At 37.7% G+C, this 18,084-nt stretch overlaps 2 protein-coding genes across 3 annotated transcripts in view; both read right to left on the reverse strand.

Moving 5' to 3' along the window:
* LOC139946117 (spliceosome-associated protein CWC27 homolog) overlaps positions 1-7,695 on the reverse strand; it is a 37,495-nt gene extending 29,800 nt beyond the window's left edge. The window contains exons 1-6 of the mRNA XM_071943732.1: positions 7,560-7,695; positions 5,690-5,899; positions 4,811-4,954; positions 3,906-4,004; positions 3,368-3,462; positions 660-809 (exon numbers count right to left, since the gene is read on the reverse strand). Coding sequence (XP_071799833.1) covers positions 660-809; positions 3,368-3,462; positions 3,906-4,004; positions 4,811-4,954; positions 5,690-5,899; positions 7,560-7,601 — 740 coding nt within the window. The 5' untranslated portion in view covers positions 7,602-7,695. The remainder of the gene's footprint in view (positions 1-659; positions 810-3,367; positions 3,463-3,905; positions 4,005-4,810; positions 4,955-5,689; positions 5,900-7,559) is intronic.
* A 4,968-nt stretch (positions 7,696-12,663) lies between these two features.
* On the reverse strand, positions 12,664-16,359 carry LOC139946024 (uncharacterized). Of its 2 annotated transcripts, XM_071943607.1 has the most exons (4): positions 16,168-16,299; positions 15,172-15,256; positions 14,686-14,843; positions 12,664-14,390 (listed from the first exon to the last, which is right to left on the reverse strand). In XM_071943607.1, the coding sequence occupies exons 3-4, from the start codon at positions 14,691-14,693 to the stop codon at positions 13,256-13,258; spliced, it is 1,143 nt and encodes a 380-aa protein (XP_071799708.1). In that variant the 5' UTR covers positions 14,694-14,843; positions 15,172-15,256; positions 16,168-16,299; the 3' UTR covers positions 12,664-13,255. The 2 variants fall into 2 exon arrangements, with proteins under 2 accessions (XP_071799708.1, XP_071799707.1); XM_071943606.1 differs by lacking the exon at positions 15,172-15,256 and having other exon boundaries at positions 16,168-16,359.
* Positions 16,360-18,084: the final 1,725 nt, after the last annotated feature.

The raw sequence follows: 18,084 nt of genomic DNA on the forward strand, positions 1-18,084 counted from the left end.
GTTATAGACCAACTCGTCCGATCCAAGGCAACGTGTTCCTTTAAATAAACTTACTCTACATCAACAGCAGCAATAGAGCTAAGGTTTGGGTCAATGCCCCCTGAAACACCAGTCCAGTGTTGTCAAAATAACACCCAGTAAAATGTGGCTCTTTAATACCTCTGGATTCGTTTTTAAATTTTTCAAAAACATAACCATAGAACTGTTCGCAAATATCCATTGCGCAAGCGCTTGACTGTTGAACGAGTTCCAGCTAGCGATCATCGCTAGCTAGGTCAGCATGCACCTCATTCCACGCCTGATGCGTGCTTACCAAGTATTTGGGATAAGGTTTATGAAGACTACATGATTGTTCTTGAATAGAGCTTAGGTTTGGGTCAATGCCCCCTGAAATACTATTCCAGTGTTGGAAAATAATGACATACAGGGGGAGTGGAATGTGGCTCTTTAATACCTCTGGATTTGTTTTTTACATTTTTCAAAAACATAAGCATAGACCTTTACTTCGCAAATCCCAATTGCACAATCGCTTGCTGTTTAATGTGGTCCAGCAAGCATTCATCGCTAGCTAAACCAGCATGCACCTCATTCCACGCCTAACGCGCGCTTACAAAGTAAGCATAAAGACTACATAAGCATTCTTGATTAAATAAACTTACTCTACATCAACAGCAGCAATAGAGCTGAGGTTCGGGTCGTTGCCGAGGTCATGAGCACTCTTGCTCTTATGTTTCATCTTGAGACTTGCTTCATTGACTTCCTCTTCATCTTCTTCAGCTTCCTCACCAAACGATAACAAACTGAAATTCCTACAAGACAAGATGACATAAAAAACTCTTACAAATAGGGTCCAATTTACATGGCTTTGCTCACTGTAGAAATCTGCAATTACTGCCTGGAGAAATACGGCTCTACAGGGCAGTGTTGTAGTCCTTGTTTGTTTGGTTTATTTCCATTTGTACAACTTGAAAATACATTAAATAACAACAATAATAAATAATAGTAATGAATAATGTAATAAATGTACAAATGGAGGTAACATCTAGAGGAGGTATTATCACCCCCCCCCCTTATAGTAGAGTACCCAGACTGCTATAGGGCAAAACAAAATTAATTGCATGTGAAAATGCATGATAAAAATGAAAAAAGGTATAAAAAAATATACTTTCCCGAGGTCAACTAATGATAAGAATAATGTGATACAGACAAAAAAAAGAATATTAATGCCCTGCTGATTTTGAACACGAATGACATGTATTAGGTTAGTACAAAGAAAACCTTTATACCTCTCCAAATAGAACTGGGCAAGGAAAAGCTTCCTAGATTTACCGGGAAGTTCATTTCTCAGGCCAACAAGAAGGGGGAGTGAACAATTTTTGGAAGAAGTTAACGATAATTGGAAGAAACCACAGCATGGTTCTTGTTCTCGAGTACTGAAGTAAATTTTGATTGTACTGTCTTACCTATAGAAATATGGCTCTATATAAGGCATATTACTTGTTCCTAATTCTTGTACTGCCGTCGACTTCACCAAACTCTTCCTAACTTACAGTGCAGGATTAATCTTAGGACTTAGGACGAGTTAAGTTCTGTATCCCTAGACACTAGGACGCATTGAACCAATCCTAAGCGAGGACAAGTTACTCGTCCCAGCTTGAGATAGAATTAATCCTAGTGTTTTGTGAAATCGGCTGCAGGAGCACTACTCCAGAAAAATAGTCTGTTATCGATAATCGACTGAAAATATACTCCGACCCCAATTTTAAAGACCTGCTTGAACGAAAATGTCAAGTCGTGAACTTTGCTGAATTTCATTTGAAATGTTTTGAATGAATAAGGAAATCAAGTCAAATGATTATACCAAATAGATTTTAAACGGTAACAAAACAATCACTTTGAATACCCTTTCGATTTATCCAGCGCTTTTCTGAGAGATTTGCGAAAAGCTCCGTTACCTAATCATTCTCAAAACGTCATAGTTGTGAGCTCCAATTTGTAAAGCCCCTTTGTTGCAGCGTGGAGGTATAACAAAGCAAACTCCCACGAATGACGTCAGCAGCATTGTCCTTTGACGCGCGCTGTCAATGACAGAAGTGTTTTGTTTTGTTCAAAACCCTTAGGTTGGGGCATGATTTTTCATTTGATAATTACGAAAGTGTACACATATCAAAATTACATTAAAATGGTGAACAATTGCATTATAAACAAGTTTAAATACCATTTCCGTTAAAAACACTCCGCTCAGGTAGTTTTTTAAGTACTTCTGTTCATTTTCCTTTCTGTTTTCCTAATGTGCATTAAAAAAGCTTCAGAAAAGAAAAAAAATTTATGATTGAGTTGGATCATGTTTTAAAGACTTACCAAAATAACAAGCACACATTGTCATGTAAAACAAGTAAAGAACAAATAATAAAATAACTGTTTTTACACCTCATTTTGCCGTATTTGTCTATAAAGGACTCATAGGCTACTCATACTTGTACTCGGAGGTTTAAACTTCAGACCTTCCCCTTATGGAGTGTTAGCCAAATCATGTTTGCACTCCTCCACCTATGAAGGTACCTTTATTACCCGAAAATTACCAATTTCCTAAAAGGAATGAATTTATGACTCGGTGTGTCTAAATCATGATGGTGGTACACAATAAATTCATTGAACGATCTGTATGTAATGAACATGTTTATCCTCATGGGATAAGCCTAAATAACAAAATTAAGGAAAATTAACAAACAAATTTAAAGACACTGGACACTATTGGTTCTTGTCAAAGACCAGTCTCCTCACTTGGTGTATCTCAACATGCATAAAATAACAAACCTGTGAAAACTTGAGCTCAATTGGTTGTCAAAGTTGCGAGGTAATAATAAAAGAAAAAACACAGTTGTCACACAAAGTTGTGTGCTCTAAAAACGGTTGATTTTGAGACCTCAAGGCTTAATCTGAGGTCTCAAAATCAAATTTGTGAAAAATTACTTCTTTCTCGAAAACTATGTCACTTCAGAGGGAGCCGTTTCTCACAATGTTTTATACCATCAACCTCTCCCCATTACTCGTCACCAAGTACGGTTTTATTCTAATAATCATTATGAGTAATTACCAATAATGTCCACTGCCTTTAATTCAGAGTCCAAAATAAATAAATATATTTTTTTTAAATGTTAAAAATGGTTTAACAGTTTTTTGTTTTTTTAAACAATTAAATGACCAAATCAGTTAAACATGCTTGTTGAACAATGAGTTGCCATTCTTGACCCTTGAATGAACTTTTGAACTCTTATTCCATATATTCAATGAAACAGTCCCATTTACACTCACAAGTATTATTTATAATAGTTGTTGTTTTAACTCTTGAAGGAATTAAACTTACTTTGTGGCTTTGGATTTACTCTTCTTCTTGACTTCCTTGTCCTTCTCTTTCTTGAGTTCTCGAGGAACGATGTCATCAAATGGATTTGCCAAGACCTTTATTTTTAGAATCACACACACCGATGTTAGTGTTGAAACTATTAGGGCAAACGATTTCTTCAACAATATGCACAAGAGGTAAGATGTAATTTGCGCTTCCCATGAAATACGCTTATGGTAAACTAGTCTTATCGACTAGCCTTAAGTTTTTAATATCTCCTAGGACTAGTTCTAAATTAGGACTAGTCCTAACTGTTTGTGAGATCGACCACAGGGCCTAATTTCATAGAGCTGTTTTTAAGCACAAAAAATAGTCATGAAAGCACAAAAAAATTATGCTCACCAGAAGGAGGTTACCAGCCAAGCTACCTTGTGCAATTTGTGACAGGTATCCTGCTTATTTCTGCTAATCAGACAATATTATGCAGCTCTATGAAAATGGGCCCAGCTAAATATGCTGTTTGAGATTGTATGACTCGCTGTTTGCTCGTATGACATACCTCAGTTGACTTGATTTTGGGAGGATAGACTGGTCTGTCATCTGTGCCGATTTCAACCTCTGAAAGCTTGATCATGTTAAAGATGGTATCACCCACCACCTAAAAAAACGAAATAAACAAATCAATGTTTATAAATGCTGGCGGCAGCAGACATAACGGTAAATTTTTGCGGCTCTGAGCCTTTCGGCTTTATCTAAGATTCATCTGATATAGACACCTTGCATGGGCCTTGCATCACTGAGGTCAAACAATGGAAACGTGCACGCGTGTATAGACGATGTGACCTATGTTTACATTCAAACCGCCCTCTATTGACAAAACGGTTGTTCCAAAGAGTAGGTGTGGCAATTACAATGACAATTGATTAAATATTGGCCGCATTTGAAGCTTATCAGCCTGAGATTTGTGTTTATTGTCCGATACACCAGCTTATGAGGGAACCATAAAAGGGTTTGGTACTTTTTTTGTAGGATCCAAAACACAATGTCCACAGATTTACATTAAACTCACACAGTTTGATAATAATGATGATAGAAAGCTTCCCTGAAAATACTACTTGCTTAGGTGCTCTATTTTTGAGAAATGAGTAAAACAAGTTTAGAGGGGAAAAAAATGCCTCTAAAAGATGTAAAATTATTTTAGCATGTAAAACATGTTTTTATGACATTGTTTTACTCATTTCGCAAAAACTACAGCACCTCAGTTAGTAATATTTTAAGTAAAGCTTCCTACTATCATTATCTTCAAACGGTGTAAGTTTTGTAAATCTGTGGACATTGTGTTTTGTGTTACAAAAAGTACCAAAATCCCTTGACATAAAAACTGTGAACAATTAGCTTGCAATTGGAATTCAACAAAGCTTTCAAAATAATTTGGAAACATGAAAGTAATGAAAAAAAGGTTACCTTGCCAAAGATGGTGTGCTTATTATTCAAATGCTCACATCGTTCAAAGGTGAAGAAGAACTGGCTACTGTTGTCGTTGGGTCCAGCGTTTGCCATGGCAACCAAACCTCGACGCACAAACTTGAGACGTGAATGGAACTCATCCTGGGGATCATTAAAAAGTTATATTATTATTCATATTTTAAAAGCCATTTAACAATACTAAACAAAATACAAGACAATATACCCCAAGATGGGCAAGGGACAACAAAAGCAAATTCATACTACGATTCGTAGATCTGTTGCCCCACATCTGGGATGTATAACACAACAATATAAATATATAGATAAACATTATAGGACACAAAAGAAATTAAAAAGCAGGTAATATTCAAAACCAGAACTATCAAAGAATATCCTTTTAGATTTTAAGTCCAAAACAAAAACAAATTTATCTAAATTTTACAACTCAAATTCTAGGTTAAAGGGAAGATGTACCTTTGGTTACAACTCTTAAAATTTATGGCAATTTAAACTTACTCAAACAAAAGTACAGCAGATTTCGATAGTATCAAGCAGTTTGAGAATAATTTCATTTTGAAGTTACAAGAGTATGAACAAATATATATTACATCCACCCGAGAAACATTACTGTCAGATACCTTTCTCAGATTGTGTGTTTGGATTACGGTTTATTCTACCTGAGTGGACATAACCGCTCCAGACTTTGGGCAATATCTCAAAAATGTGACCTTTTGAAATAATTTTTTTTACAGAAGTAATGTAGTTTTTGAGAAAGAAGTCATTTCTCTCTAAAATATTTGAATTGAATTTGAGACTTCAGCTAAGGTCGGCCGCGACACCCCTAGTAGTAGCCTAGTAGGCCTAGGGCATACATACCTTAAATGGGTGACCATAGCTGGACTCTCCACCTTCCCCCGTTCCTGTAGGGTCACCTCCCTGAGCCATGAACCCTTTGATGATCCGATGAAAGATGGTTCCATCGTAGTAACCCTCCAAACACAACTGGATAAAGTTACGACAGGCTTTGGGAGCCTCTTTTGACCAGAGTTCAATATCAATGTCGCCGCATGTTGTCTTTAATAACACCTGTGTGGGAAAATAGAATTAGCTCAGCCCTGTATGCTTCGTTATAAAAGGGCAAGGGCACCAAGGCATTTTCTCCTTGGTAAAGATCACCCTATGAGGAAACAGTAAATGTCAACTCTAGCATTTCAAGGGCACAAAGGCAATGACAAGGGGGCATGGAGGCAATCGTTGCCTGCATGAAGTATCGGGCCTGTCGGGCCTGTCTACTCTAGCATTTCAAGGGCACAAAGGCAATGACAAGGGGGCATGGAGGCAATTGCATTTGTTGCCTGCATGAAGGATCGGGCTGTTTGCTGTTGCAAAAATCTATAACCGACCAAAAGGACCTATGGTATAAATGCAAAACATAGTTTATGGACTGATGTTTCGACCCTAGCAGAGTCTTTCTTGAAGGCTAGAGGGTAACACAGCAAACATAAACAGGTAACTCAGAGTAATCATAAGTGTCACTGCACTGCTTATTTTACACTTGACTTAGTTACTTGTTCATGTTTTTTGTGTTGTCATCTAGCCTTCGAGAAAGATTCCGCTAGGGTCGAAACATCAGGTCATTAACTCCTGTGTGCAACGGGAAACAAAAGGTCAAAGGAAGAATCTCAAAATGTCTGAAAAATAAAATTAATTTCATGTACAGCAATCAAAATAAAGTACATTAAATGTGATGCGATTCAAGCAAAATGAGTCATTTGTCGACCCTTGTCATTTTTTGTTTTTTTTACTCATCTGAAAAGAGATGATCTACTTAAACCTCAATGTTAACAAAACTTTTGAATTTACACACAATTTGTGTTTGAAAATTTAACCTATGTTGGCTTTGATTTGTTTTCTCACAACATAATATTAATAAAAATAATACTTTAATAGAAGTAAAGTATTGTAAAGAAAACTCAGTATAGCGCCGATATATGACGCTCATCCGCCAGCTGGGCTGAGGCTTCCAACATGCATTTGGTCGCCCCGACGGCCAATGACGTCGTGATTTACTGATCTTGATCAGGATCACTCCAAATTGGGCACGATCATTAAATGGAACAATTTTTACCTAATTTTATAGATACTGTTTTATTTGTAACCAATAAAACAAGAAGTGGTGGCAGGATTGGATAACTTTCCGTATGGCGCCACCACTTTTTCACTCATTTTTACAAAAAGGGATATGTCAATCAGGTAAATTAGATACTATATTATTTTATTTCGAATGAAAAAGTGGTGGCGCCATACGGAAACTTTTCCGCAGGATTGATCACTAAAACTTTTCCGTTCAACGGAAACAGTTATTGGTTACGATCGTAAAAGCGCACCAAAAATAAGAAGATAACTTAATATTATAATATAAGTGAATAACGCGTGCTGACTCTCTCTGCATGAGTGAGTGGCACAATTTTTTTTTTTTTTTTTTTTTTAATGTTTATTTTATTTATTGTATGGCCTACATTATTGTTCATTGTTTATGTTTAATATAAATGATTTTTGGGGGTTAACGGATTAACGTGCCGGAGGTCGTTGGTTCGAATCCCACTCTAGTCAATTCTTTGTTCAACCCCAAAAATCATTAAAACAAAATGTAAATAATTGTTAGGAAGTTAGTACAATCCGATTTTGCAAAATTTTGTGATCTTTGACACATTCGTTTCTTCGTGAAAACGTTGATAAAATATACCTTTCCACTAGATGGTGGTTCATGAATGTAAGTCGAGCTCATCTTGCAAATTGTCGTGTTTTTAGGAACAATTTCAGAGTAAAGCTGTGGCGAAGAAAAGTTTGATGGGCGCTTCCATGTTGGAAATTGGTGTATTGTACCCCGACTTCGATCCCTGAGATTTCTGGTTAAAAACGACACGGCGAGTTACCACATTCAACACGAAATGCACAGGGCGCCGTCTGTTGGTTTGTATCTATAGAGAGAAAGATACAACTCAATGGTCTGATGATGATGTTGGGCGCGATCGGTCAATCTGCGCGATCGGTTGATCGCGCTGCGCTATCGACCGATCGCGCTGCGCTATTGAAATATCTATTGGTCGCGCAGCAATCGGTCGATCGCGCAACAATCGGTCGATCGCGCAACAATCGGTCGATCGCGCAATATTCGGCAACGAACATGCATGGAGGAAGAACATGCAGGAATGGTTATGAGTGATCGGCCGATTATGGCGTGTCAAACGTTGCATTATTCGATAATGTACACTATATGTGCGATGTTTCTCATAATATATGCGATAATTGTCACATATGTGCGATATTCATTTGATGTATGCAATAAATGTAATATATATGCAATAAATGTAATATATATGCAATAAATGTAATATATGTGCAATAAATGTAATATATATGCAATAAATTGTAATATATGTGCGATAAATTGTAATATATGTGCGATAAATTGTAATATATGTGCGATAAATTGTAATATATGTGCGATAAATTGTAATATATGTGCGATAAATTGTAATATATGTGCAATAATTTGCAATATATGTGCGATAATTTGCAATATATATGCGATAATTTTTAATATATGTTTGATAATTTTGTAGTATATTATATGCGATCATTTGTATGCGATGTTTTGTGACGATATACATATGCGATAATTTAATATACATGTGCGATGTTCGTTCTTATATATGTGCGAAAACGGAATTGTGGGATATAGTATGACTTCCTGTCCACTTGATCCCCGTATCCGTAATGTTTTAGATCGGGCCAGACTATACTCTGGACGGTATAGTATGGTTCCTATGGTTCAATGAGATTGGCGTAGGGTTTATAGTGATGGTCAGGGTACGAGACTCGAGCAGCGTATTTCCGAAATAGCCAGCCAGCCGCGTATTCGGATAATAGAACACATACAGTACAGGGAGGTGACAAAATGTTGCATTTTGCTCAAATCTGAAGGTGAAGATCTGTTTTACTCGAACGAATTCTGCAATATTAGCATAATTTAGATATGTTAATTGATAATATGTCAATTTCATAGCTTCACATGATTAAAAAAATAATTTATAAAAAGTGAAAAACATTAACAAAACGTCAAAAAATGACCCGCAAACAAAAAGGCAAAAATTTGTATTTTGTATTTTTTGCATTTTTTAGTATGTCAAAAAATCATCACTGTGAAATACAAAACCATAACTTGAAAAGAATTTATACCCTTCGTTAAAACAAAACATTTAATTTGTAATCCAGAACTTTCAAGACTAATATAGTGGGCGTATCAAATTTTGGAGCTGGGTAAATTTGGTTCACTATCTAGTGGTTAATTAACCACAGTTATTCTGACGCCATTGTCAATGTACATTCCGCCCAATTACATAGACGGTGGACTTAAACACAATTTGAAAAGAATTTGAAGCCGTCGTTAAGACAAAAAGTTGCTTTCTTGTTCCAGAATCTTGAAGGAAGATAGACTAAACGTATCAAATTTTGAGCTGGCTAAATTGGTCAACTATTATTGATTCTGCAATAAAAAGAAAATGTTTGTCTTATCAATTACTAAATAAATTTTTTTATTGTTCGTAAGCATATACTCTTATGTTTGACAGAAAAACACTTCTATTTCCAGGTGACTTTAAATTGTAGAACAGTTAAAGTTAGTAAATTACCGAGCTATATCTGAAACACTCATGATTGATTATTTTTAATTGTTGTCAATAAAATTTAAAAGTTCTTGTGCTATAAAAATTCAACTGTGTCTTGTTTGCAAAATCATTTTTCAAATTTTTGGAATATTAAGCACCACATTTATGGTGTTGTATTTCACAGTGATGTTTTTTGACATATTAAAAAATGCAAAAAACACAAAATACAAATTTTTGCCTTTTTGTTTGTGGGTCATTTTTTGACGTTTTGTTAATGTTTTTCACTTTTTATAAATTATTTTTTTAATCATGTGAAGCTATGAAATTGACATATTATCAATTAATATATCAAAATTATGCTAATATTGCAGAATTCGTTCGAGTAAAACAGATCTTCACCTTCAGATTTGAGCAAAATGCAACATTTTGTCACCTCCCTGTACTGTATGTGTTCTATTATCCGAATACGCGGCTGGCTGGCTATTTCGGAAATACGCTGCTCGAGTCTCGTACCTTGACCATCACTATAAACCCTACGCCAATCTCATTGAACCATAGGAACCATACTATACCGTCCAGAGTATAGTCTGGCCCGATCTAAAACATTACGGATACGGGGATCAAGTGGACAGGAAGCCATACTATATCTCACAATTCCGTTTTCGCACATATATAAGAACGAACATCGCACATGTATATTAAATTATCGCATATGTATACCGTCACAAAACATCGCATACAAATGATCGCATATAATATACTACAAAATTATCAAACATATATTAAAAATTATCGCATATATATTGCAATTTATCGCACATATATTACAATTTATCGCACATATATTACAATTTATCGCACATATATTACAATTTATCGCACATATATTACAATTTATCGCACATATATTACAATTTATCGCACATATATTACAATTTATCGCACATATATTACAATTTATCGCACATATATTACAATTTATCGCACATATATTACAATTTATTGCATATATATTACATTTATTGCATATATATTACATTTATTGCATATATATTACATTTATTGCATACATCAAATGAATATCGCACATATGTGACAATTATCGCATATATATGAGAAACATCGCACATATATTGTACATTATCGAATAATGCAACGTTTGACACGCCATAGCCGATTGTGCAGGAATGGTTTTGCGCGATCGGCCGATTGTGCAGGAATTGTTTGGCGCGATCGGCTGATGTTCAGGGGCCGAATTCACAAAGATGTAACATTGTTTGTAACTGCAAATCAATCGTAGTATGACGTCACTATATAAATCACTATGGTGATACTAAAAATTTGTCCTGCTATGAATTTTATTGCTTTGAGAAATCGCCCCAAGGAATAGTTTACCTGCACGATCGGTCGAACGTGCAAACCCATTCCTGTACGATCGGTAGATCGCGCAAAACTTTTCCTGCACGATCGGTTGATCGCGCAAAACTTTCCCTGCACTATCGGTCGATCGCGCAAACCCATTCCTGCACGATCGGTAGATCGCGCAAAGCCTTTCCTGCGCGATCCGCTGATAACGGGAAAAAATACTCGTAGCGCAATCGGTCATTCGCGCAAAGATGTCATTGCGCGATCGACCGATTGTTGCGCGATCGACCGATTGCTGCGCGACCAATTGATCATAATTTGATCGTTCAATAGCGCAGCGCGATCGGTTGATCGCGCAGATTGACCGATCGCGCCCAACAATGACACCAAACTTCGAACCAATCGGACCGGTGTGGCAAACAATAGATAAATCATCGGTATATACCATGTGACCTTTGTTTACAATAAGTGTGACCTTTTACATTCTTTGGATTTCCTGGCAGGCAAGATACTGCACTGGTCATATATGGGAAAGCTGACATTTTGTGTCATAATTTCCACATAAATCCAAGAGTTATTGAAAGTTAAAGCTGGACAAGTTTTGAGATGTGCCCCCCCCCTTTCATCATAATCAAAAGTTGATAAGAATAAGGAAGTCCAGGCTCTGTGGCTCTTTTGTAAACATGTGATGTCACAGGTCACATCGTCTATAGACCTTATGCATTGACGTCATCCAGCGGCCATCTTAGTGGAAAAACGGTGACGAAACAATCGAAACGCACAGATTTGTACTCGCGGCGCACAGAATTGGCCAATGATTGGCCCTTTTGACCTCTAGGTGAGGGCGCCCTACTGAAATGACGTCATGTGCATAAGGTCTATACACATTGTAGGTTGTTGGCACAAACGATTCCTCATAAAATATCAGATAAAAGCCATAAAACAAATAAATGTTGGTTTTGTATTGGACTAGCTAATTTTTTTATTCTTTGCTGTCATCACAGGAAGAAACATCCATAAACATGACAAAATGGGCATCGTCCCAGGCCCCTAATTAGCTCTTGAAGACACAAACTTACATAAAGGGGTGCTACATGTATGTGGAGGAGAAATTATTCTAAATTTATTACAGACACTTAGCCAGGAAGCATTTTCAATTACTATTCGGTCAGTCTATAGCTGTATATTTTCTTTCAATATCAAAAATAGTTAAAGTGTATAAAGCACAGCCAAATCACAGCCATTGAATTTCTGTAGACTGACAGCGACTCATTACGATTACCAGCTTCCAAGAAGCAGTTTTGAAGAATTTTAAAAAGGACGCATAACTCTCAAATTAAATTGTTCAGCATATAATTTAATTTTGTCTATGTCTGCAAAATTACAATTTTTACTCTTTTTCTTCTGCATCTCTGGGCAAGATAGATGTCTATTAGGCAGTGGAGACTATTGGTAATTACTCAAAATAATAATTAACATAAAACCTTACTTGGTAACGAGTAATGGGGAGAGGTTAAAGGAACACGTTGCCTTGGATCGGACGAGTTGGTCAAAACAAAAGCGTTTGTAACCGTTTTCTATAAAATGCATATGGTTGGAAAGATGTTTTAAAAGTAGAATACAATGATCCACACAAGTTTGCCTCGAAATTGCGTGGTTTTCCTTCTACTGTGCGAACTAACATGGTCGGCCATTTATGGGAGTCAAAATTTTGACCCCCATAAATGGCCGACGTGTTAGTCGACAAGGTAAAAGGAAAACCACGCAATTTCGAGGCATGTTTGTGTGGATCATTGTATTCTACTTTTACAACATCTTTCTACCCATATGCATTTTATAAAAAACGGTTACAAACGCTTTTCAAAGACCAACTCAACCGATCCAAGGCAACGTGTTCCTTTAATAGTATAAAACATTGTGAGAAACAGCTCCCTCTGAAGTGAAGTAGTTTTCGAGATAGAAGAAATTTTCCACGAATTTGATTTCGAGACCTCAGATTTAGAATTTGAGGTCCCAAATCAAGCATCTGTGTGACAAGGGTGTTTTTTCTTTCATTAGTATCTCGCAACTTCGCAAGTTGCGAGATAATAATGAAAGAAAAATAACCCTTGTCACATGTAGTTGTGTGCGTTTAGATGGTTGATTTCGAGACCTCAAGTTCTAAATCTGAGGTCTCGAAATCAAATTCGTGGAAAATGACTTCTTTCTCGAAGACTATGGCACTTCAGAGGGAGCCGTTTCTCACAATGTTTTATACCATCAACCTCTCCCCATTACTCGTCACCAAGAAAGGTTTTATGCCAATTAATTATTTGAGTAAGTACCAATAGTGTCCACTGCCTTTAAGACTAAGGTATTTAAAATACCTCATTTAAGTAAAACATCTTGTTTGAGATTTCACAAAATGTCAACACAGCGGGAACATGAAGTTTGTAAGGAGGCAACATACAGTCCAGAGTTGTTCGACCATATTGGTCGGAATAACATCATTCAATACATGATAATCCTTTATCCTTTGAAAACCTTGTTCAACATGAGTTATAAGACGAAGTCTTCTCTCCGCCTCTTCTGCTTCTTCAGACGAGAGACTTGATGTGCTGTTATTCGCACCAGCTGGAACATGAGCAAGCGTGGCTCCTACATCTGCAAGATCACTTTCAATATGGAAGTCTTTAACCACCATTACTTGATCACCACAGTCTAGCAGTTGAATGATCTGCGACTTGAGGGTAATGTCTCTGTTTGTTATAGGGGCTGGGAATAAAGGACTGACAAAGGACACTCCACCGGCTGGTGTCATCCCAATTAGACCTTTGTATGTTGTTTGTGTCGTTAATGACCGACATTGTGGATCACAAGGGTCCGTGGCCACACTCTCTGTCTTTATCTCCACACAGTCCAATATGACTCTAGCTGTACTATTAACAGCACTGAAACACTCTGGTGCACTTTCTAGAATCTTAGATCGTGACTGCCATATCGGTAAGGAGCTTAAAAAAGTACACAGGTAATTAGCCCAGATGTGAATGATACGACTGATGGAGAAAACACTCAAACCAGCACGGATAGCTAAATCCGTGTTGTGTGAACCCTGCTTCACTTTCACCAAAAACAGGAAAAATTGGTCAATGAGAGGAGTTCTTTCTTCACGAAATTCCTCACAACTGATTGTCTCGCACTCTTTATTGAATCGTAGCTGAAGTAACCGCGTCGAAATGTCTGCCGTCGGCTGGAGGGCTTCAAAGGTGTTGCATAACGACTCATAGCTATCAAATCCTGTGTAGAACAAGATAAGATCCGGGTTCGAAGAGAATCTCTCCAGACAAAACCGCTGGTACTGCAGACCCATTATTTTGGCCTCGAGTTCATCGGCATATTTCTCTGCTGCTTCTAAGCGTTCCTCGATTGTTAGAAAAGCATAATCTTTCCTTGCATAGTCATGGTCCTGATAAAGCTCTTCCAGCGGGATGTTTTTTTCGTCTGCGTCTGAGGGTACATACATATAGGAAGGTGTGGTCTCCATCTCAACACCAGCATTTACTCTGTAAACAAAATAAACACAAACAAATCTTTTAAAAAAAATACTCTCATGCACTGGACACTGATTTTGAGTAAGTATTACAATTTACAAATAAGGAAATGTGGTTTCAATGCTTTTGGCGGTCACTCTATTTTGTCAATCGCTTTCTTCAGAAGTCATACAACCGTTAGTTGCTGTGTATCCGGGGATTACACCCAAGTTTACGATACAACCGTGGAAGCGGTAGCGAGGGGATCACCTTAATATGATTATGAAGGCACTTTTTTTATTGTTTGAATTAAACGAAAACAACTTACTCTGACATTTTGAGAAGTGGAGGTTCCTCGCCCTTGGACCAATCAAAGACTTGTGGAATGGCACCATGTCTTACGAACCGTTTACGTCTTGTGATTGACCAATGCAAATCATTTTCTGCAAAATGTTTACTGCATACAACAGTATTTTTGTCATGAATCTGATGAGCAAAGAAAAAAATAATTGATTACATATCCCGTCATATAACCATGGAGGTAGAAGTAGATTTCTATTTCTACCTTCATGATATATAACAGACATGCAACTTTCTCCCGCAAAAAAAAATTGGTTTCCCTTTAGTGAAATCACATGTAAAGGCACTGGACACCTTTGGTAATTGTCAAAGACCAGTCTTCTCACTTACCGATCTCAACATATGCACAAAATATCAAACCTGTGAGAATTTGAACTCAATTGGTCATCAAAGTTGCTAGATAATATAGCTCTCCTTTGCTTGTTGCCAAGTAAGTTTTTATGCTAACACTTACAATGTATTTTGAGAACTACCAATGGTGTCCAGTGTCTTTAAGACTTCTTTCCCTTGCTCTAAAGTGGGTGTCCTTCAAGAACTCTCTATTTAAAAAAAAAAAAGAGAGAAAACACTTAACTTTTGTACAATTTTTGTTCGGCTGATCAGCTGAAAAGTTGCATACCTGATATAAAAATCAGCTGAAATAAGATCATGGAATTTAATAAAAACACTGTGAAACAATGAAGTTATCAAAACAGTTGGTAACTATATTTTGTTTCCGTACCAGAAACCTCACAAGATGTTTTAAAAACATGGTGAATGTATGTAATGTTTATGTCATTGTAACTATTTTTTTTCAGTTAAGGTTTTCTTAGTGTGGGCGTGGCGATATAAAATAATAATTACCAGTCACTACAGTTGCATGGCTATACAAATACAATAAAGGAAGGTGCTTTGCAGGCCACAATAATATAGAAAATTATTCATAAATAAAACCTGGTAATGTTATAAATACAACACAATAGGCCTACAATCTGACAACATGCTTCGATCGACTCTGATCATGCTCCGACTGAGCTGAGTCAGTGTGTGTGTACCTCAGTGGGAACGAAAACTTTAGACTCTAAAAGAGATTGGGTGGGTGTACATGCACAGCGATAACGCCATTATTATTTGTCCTTTGAACTTGATACTTGATGGATTAATCGGATAACTTTCCGTATGGGGCCACCACTTTTTCACTCATTTTTAGAAAAAGGGATATCTCATTCTACCTCCATATGATTGAGGTAATCTAGTTTTTTAGATACTATATTATTTCATATCGAATGAAAAAGTGGTGGCGCCATACGGAAACTTTTCCAGAAGGAGTATACAACAACTGCATTAAATTTCAAACTGATTAACTCAGCTGTTGTTGTTAAAACAATACATTATAAGAATTAGAAAACAAGTTTCAAGGACTATTTTTTTTCTTGGAATTGGAATATCACTTGCAAAACCAAAACCTTACCTTGAACGACGGAGGAAGGAAATTGAACTGTTTTCCCGCCTTCCCGTGTATTGCTGCTATCCAATCATTTCGAAGTTTCTCTTCCTTAGGAAATGTGTGAAAAGAAACCTTATGGTTTTTATGAATTGTCATTTTACGACCATCTGACGAACAGTGGGGAACACAGCAATGCCTGGACGCCATATTGACCCATTTTTTGTTTACCTACCAGTACCAAACACATGAGGGCGCTATTTAGAAAACGCAGCCGAGACGACGTGTGCGTGGGGGGGGGGGGGATGGTTTGAAAGTTTCAATCAGTGATGAGAGTGCCTACGAGCGGGTTGCACCAGTGAAAGGGTTTTACCTTGGTGTGCTCAAAACAAAGTGTTGTAAACAAAAACTTTGCAAGAATGTGTTAAGCAAAGGTTTTTACAGAAAAACTAGGCATAGTAGAGCCTTTTTGTTTTACTCTATTTGGTAATAACACAACAGGCCTTCACGAAGGCACAAAAGTGTAGCCTAACCAATTACTTTTGTTTGTTAAATATTTAGTATACGCCTATTTTTAAGTGCTAGTTTGAATCGAACCACCAAAAAGTCACAATTGCAATTGTTATGCAGCAGCGTCTGGGCGGACACGATTGCATATGCAAAACCGCCCGGCGGACATTATTGCATATGCAATAATGTCCTCCGGTCAGTATTGCATAGAGGACATAATTGCACGCGACACCGGCCTATCATTATGGTGTGCCGCACACACGAGGTTCAGAGGCCACTAGTTCCAAGCATTGCTGGCGCTGCTGGTTGCCTCCAAGATGCCTGCAAAAGTTAAATCGTGGGGCAAGGCACAACTTTTCATTACAGCAATCAATGGCTTTTGTGTTGGGGGATCACAGTTGAATTTATGTAGGTGCCACATGGGGATGTTGTCCCTTTTTTTTCTACCCCAAATTATGGCGAGTTTTGAAGGAATTTCGTCTACGGGATATAGCGCCCACTTCTTTCGGAATTGTGGGGTTCGATCCACAGCTCAAGCAAGGTAAGCAAAGCCTTTTGTCAAGGACTTTGTGGCTTGGACAGCTGTAGATCTGCGATCCCAAGCGAATGGAAGGGGAGACCAAGCGCGCGAGTCGTCGCCTCTCCCCCGTGGTCTCCCCTCCAGTCGCTTGATGCGTGTTCTCCCCTTACAGTTGATTGTGATTGCAGCTCTATGGGGAGTCTGTTCAAACCACAGAGGCATTGAACAAAACAGGAAGGCACTAAAAACTAACCTCTACAGTGGTTCGGAACTTTTCGTGTGCTTTCGGAACATTCCGGCACGGTTCGCGACGATCCCCCACGCAGCAGGTTTGGGGAGTTTTTACATAATAGTGGACTAACTACTGGGACCATGGAGGAATAATTTAGATTATCTAAATTATTCCTCCATGCTGGGACCTGGTTGTTTATATTTTCGTGTTTAAAAGATGCAAGCACTGCTTCAGACCTCTTTATTCAAGTATATTTGTAGCCGCAGGTTTGGGGAGTTGTTGCATAAGAGTGTACTAACCACTAGGACCTGGTTGTTAATATTTTCATGTCTAAAAGATGCAAGCATATGCAAAATGACGCCATAAGGTCATTCTCGCTCGGGTTCTCCGATGGGCCGAACCGCTGTGGAGTTTAGTGTTTAGTGCCTCCCTTGAAAAAAGGCTAGGTCAGACTATGGACCATGGAGGAAACCTCCATGGTCAGACAGTGGGTGCGTTCGTTTCGCTTCCCTGGGTCGACCCCGGTGTGTGTGTTTTTTTCCAGGACGAACGTGTGCAGATAATTACCCACATTCGTCCTGGAAAAAAAAACCGGGGTCGACCCAGGGAAGCTAAACGAACGCACCCATTGTCCACACCTGTGCGAACATTTAAAAAGTTTTGTAACAAAACCGCCACTTCT

Source organism: Asterias amurensis, chromosome 13 (assembly GCF_032118995.1).
Source record: "Asterias amurensis chromosome 13, ASM3211899v1".
NCBI lineage: Eukaryota > Metazoa > Echinodermata > Asteroidea > Forcipulatida > Asteriidae > Asterias > Asterias amurensis.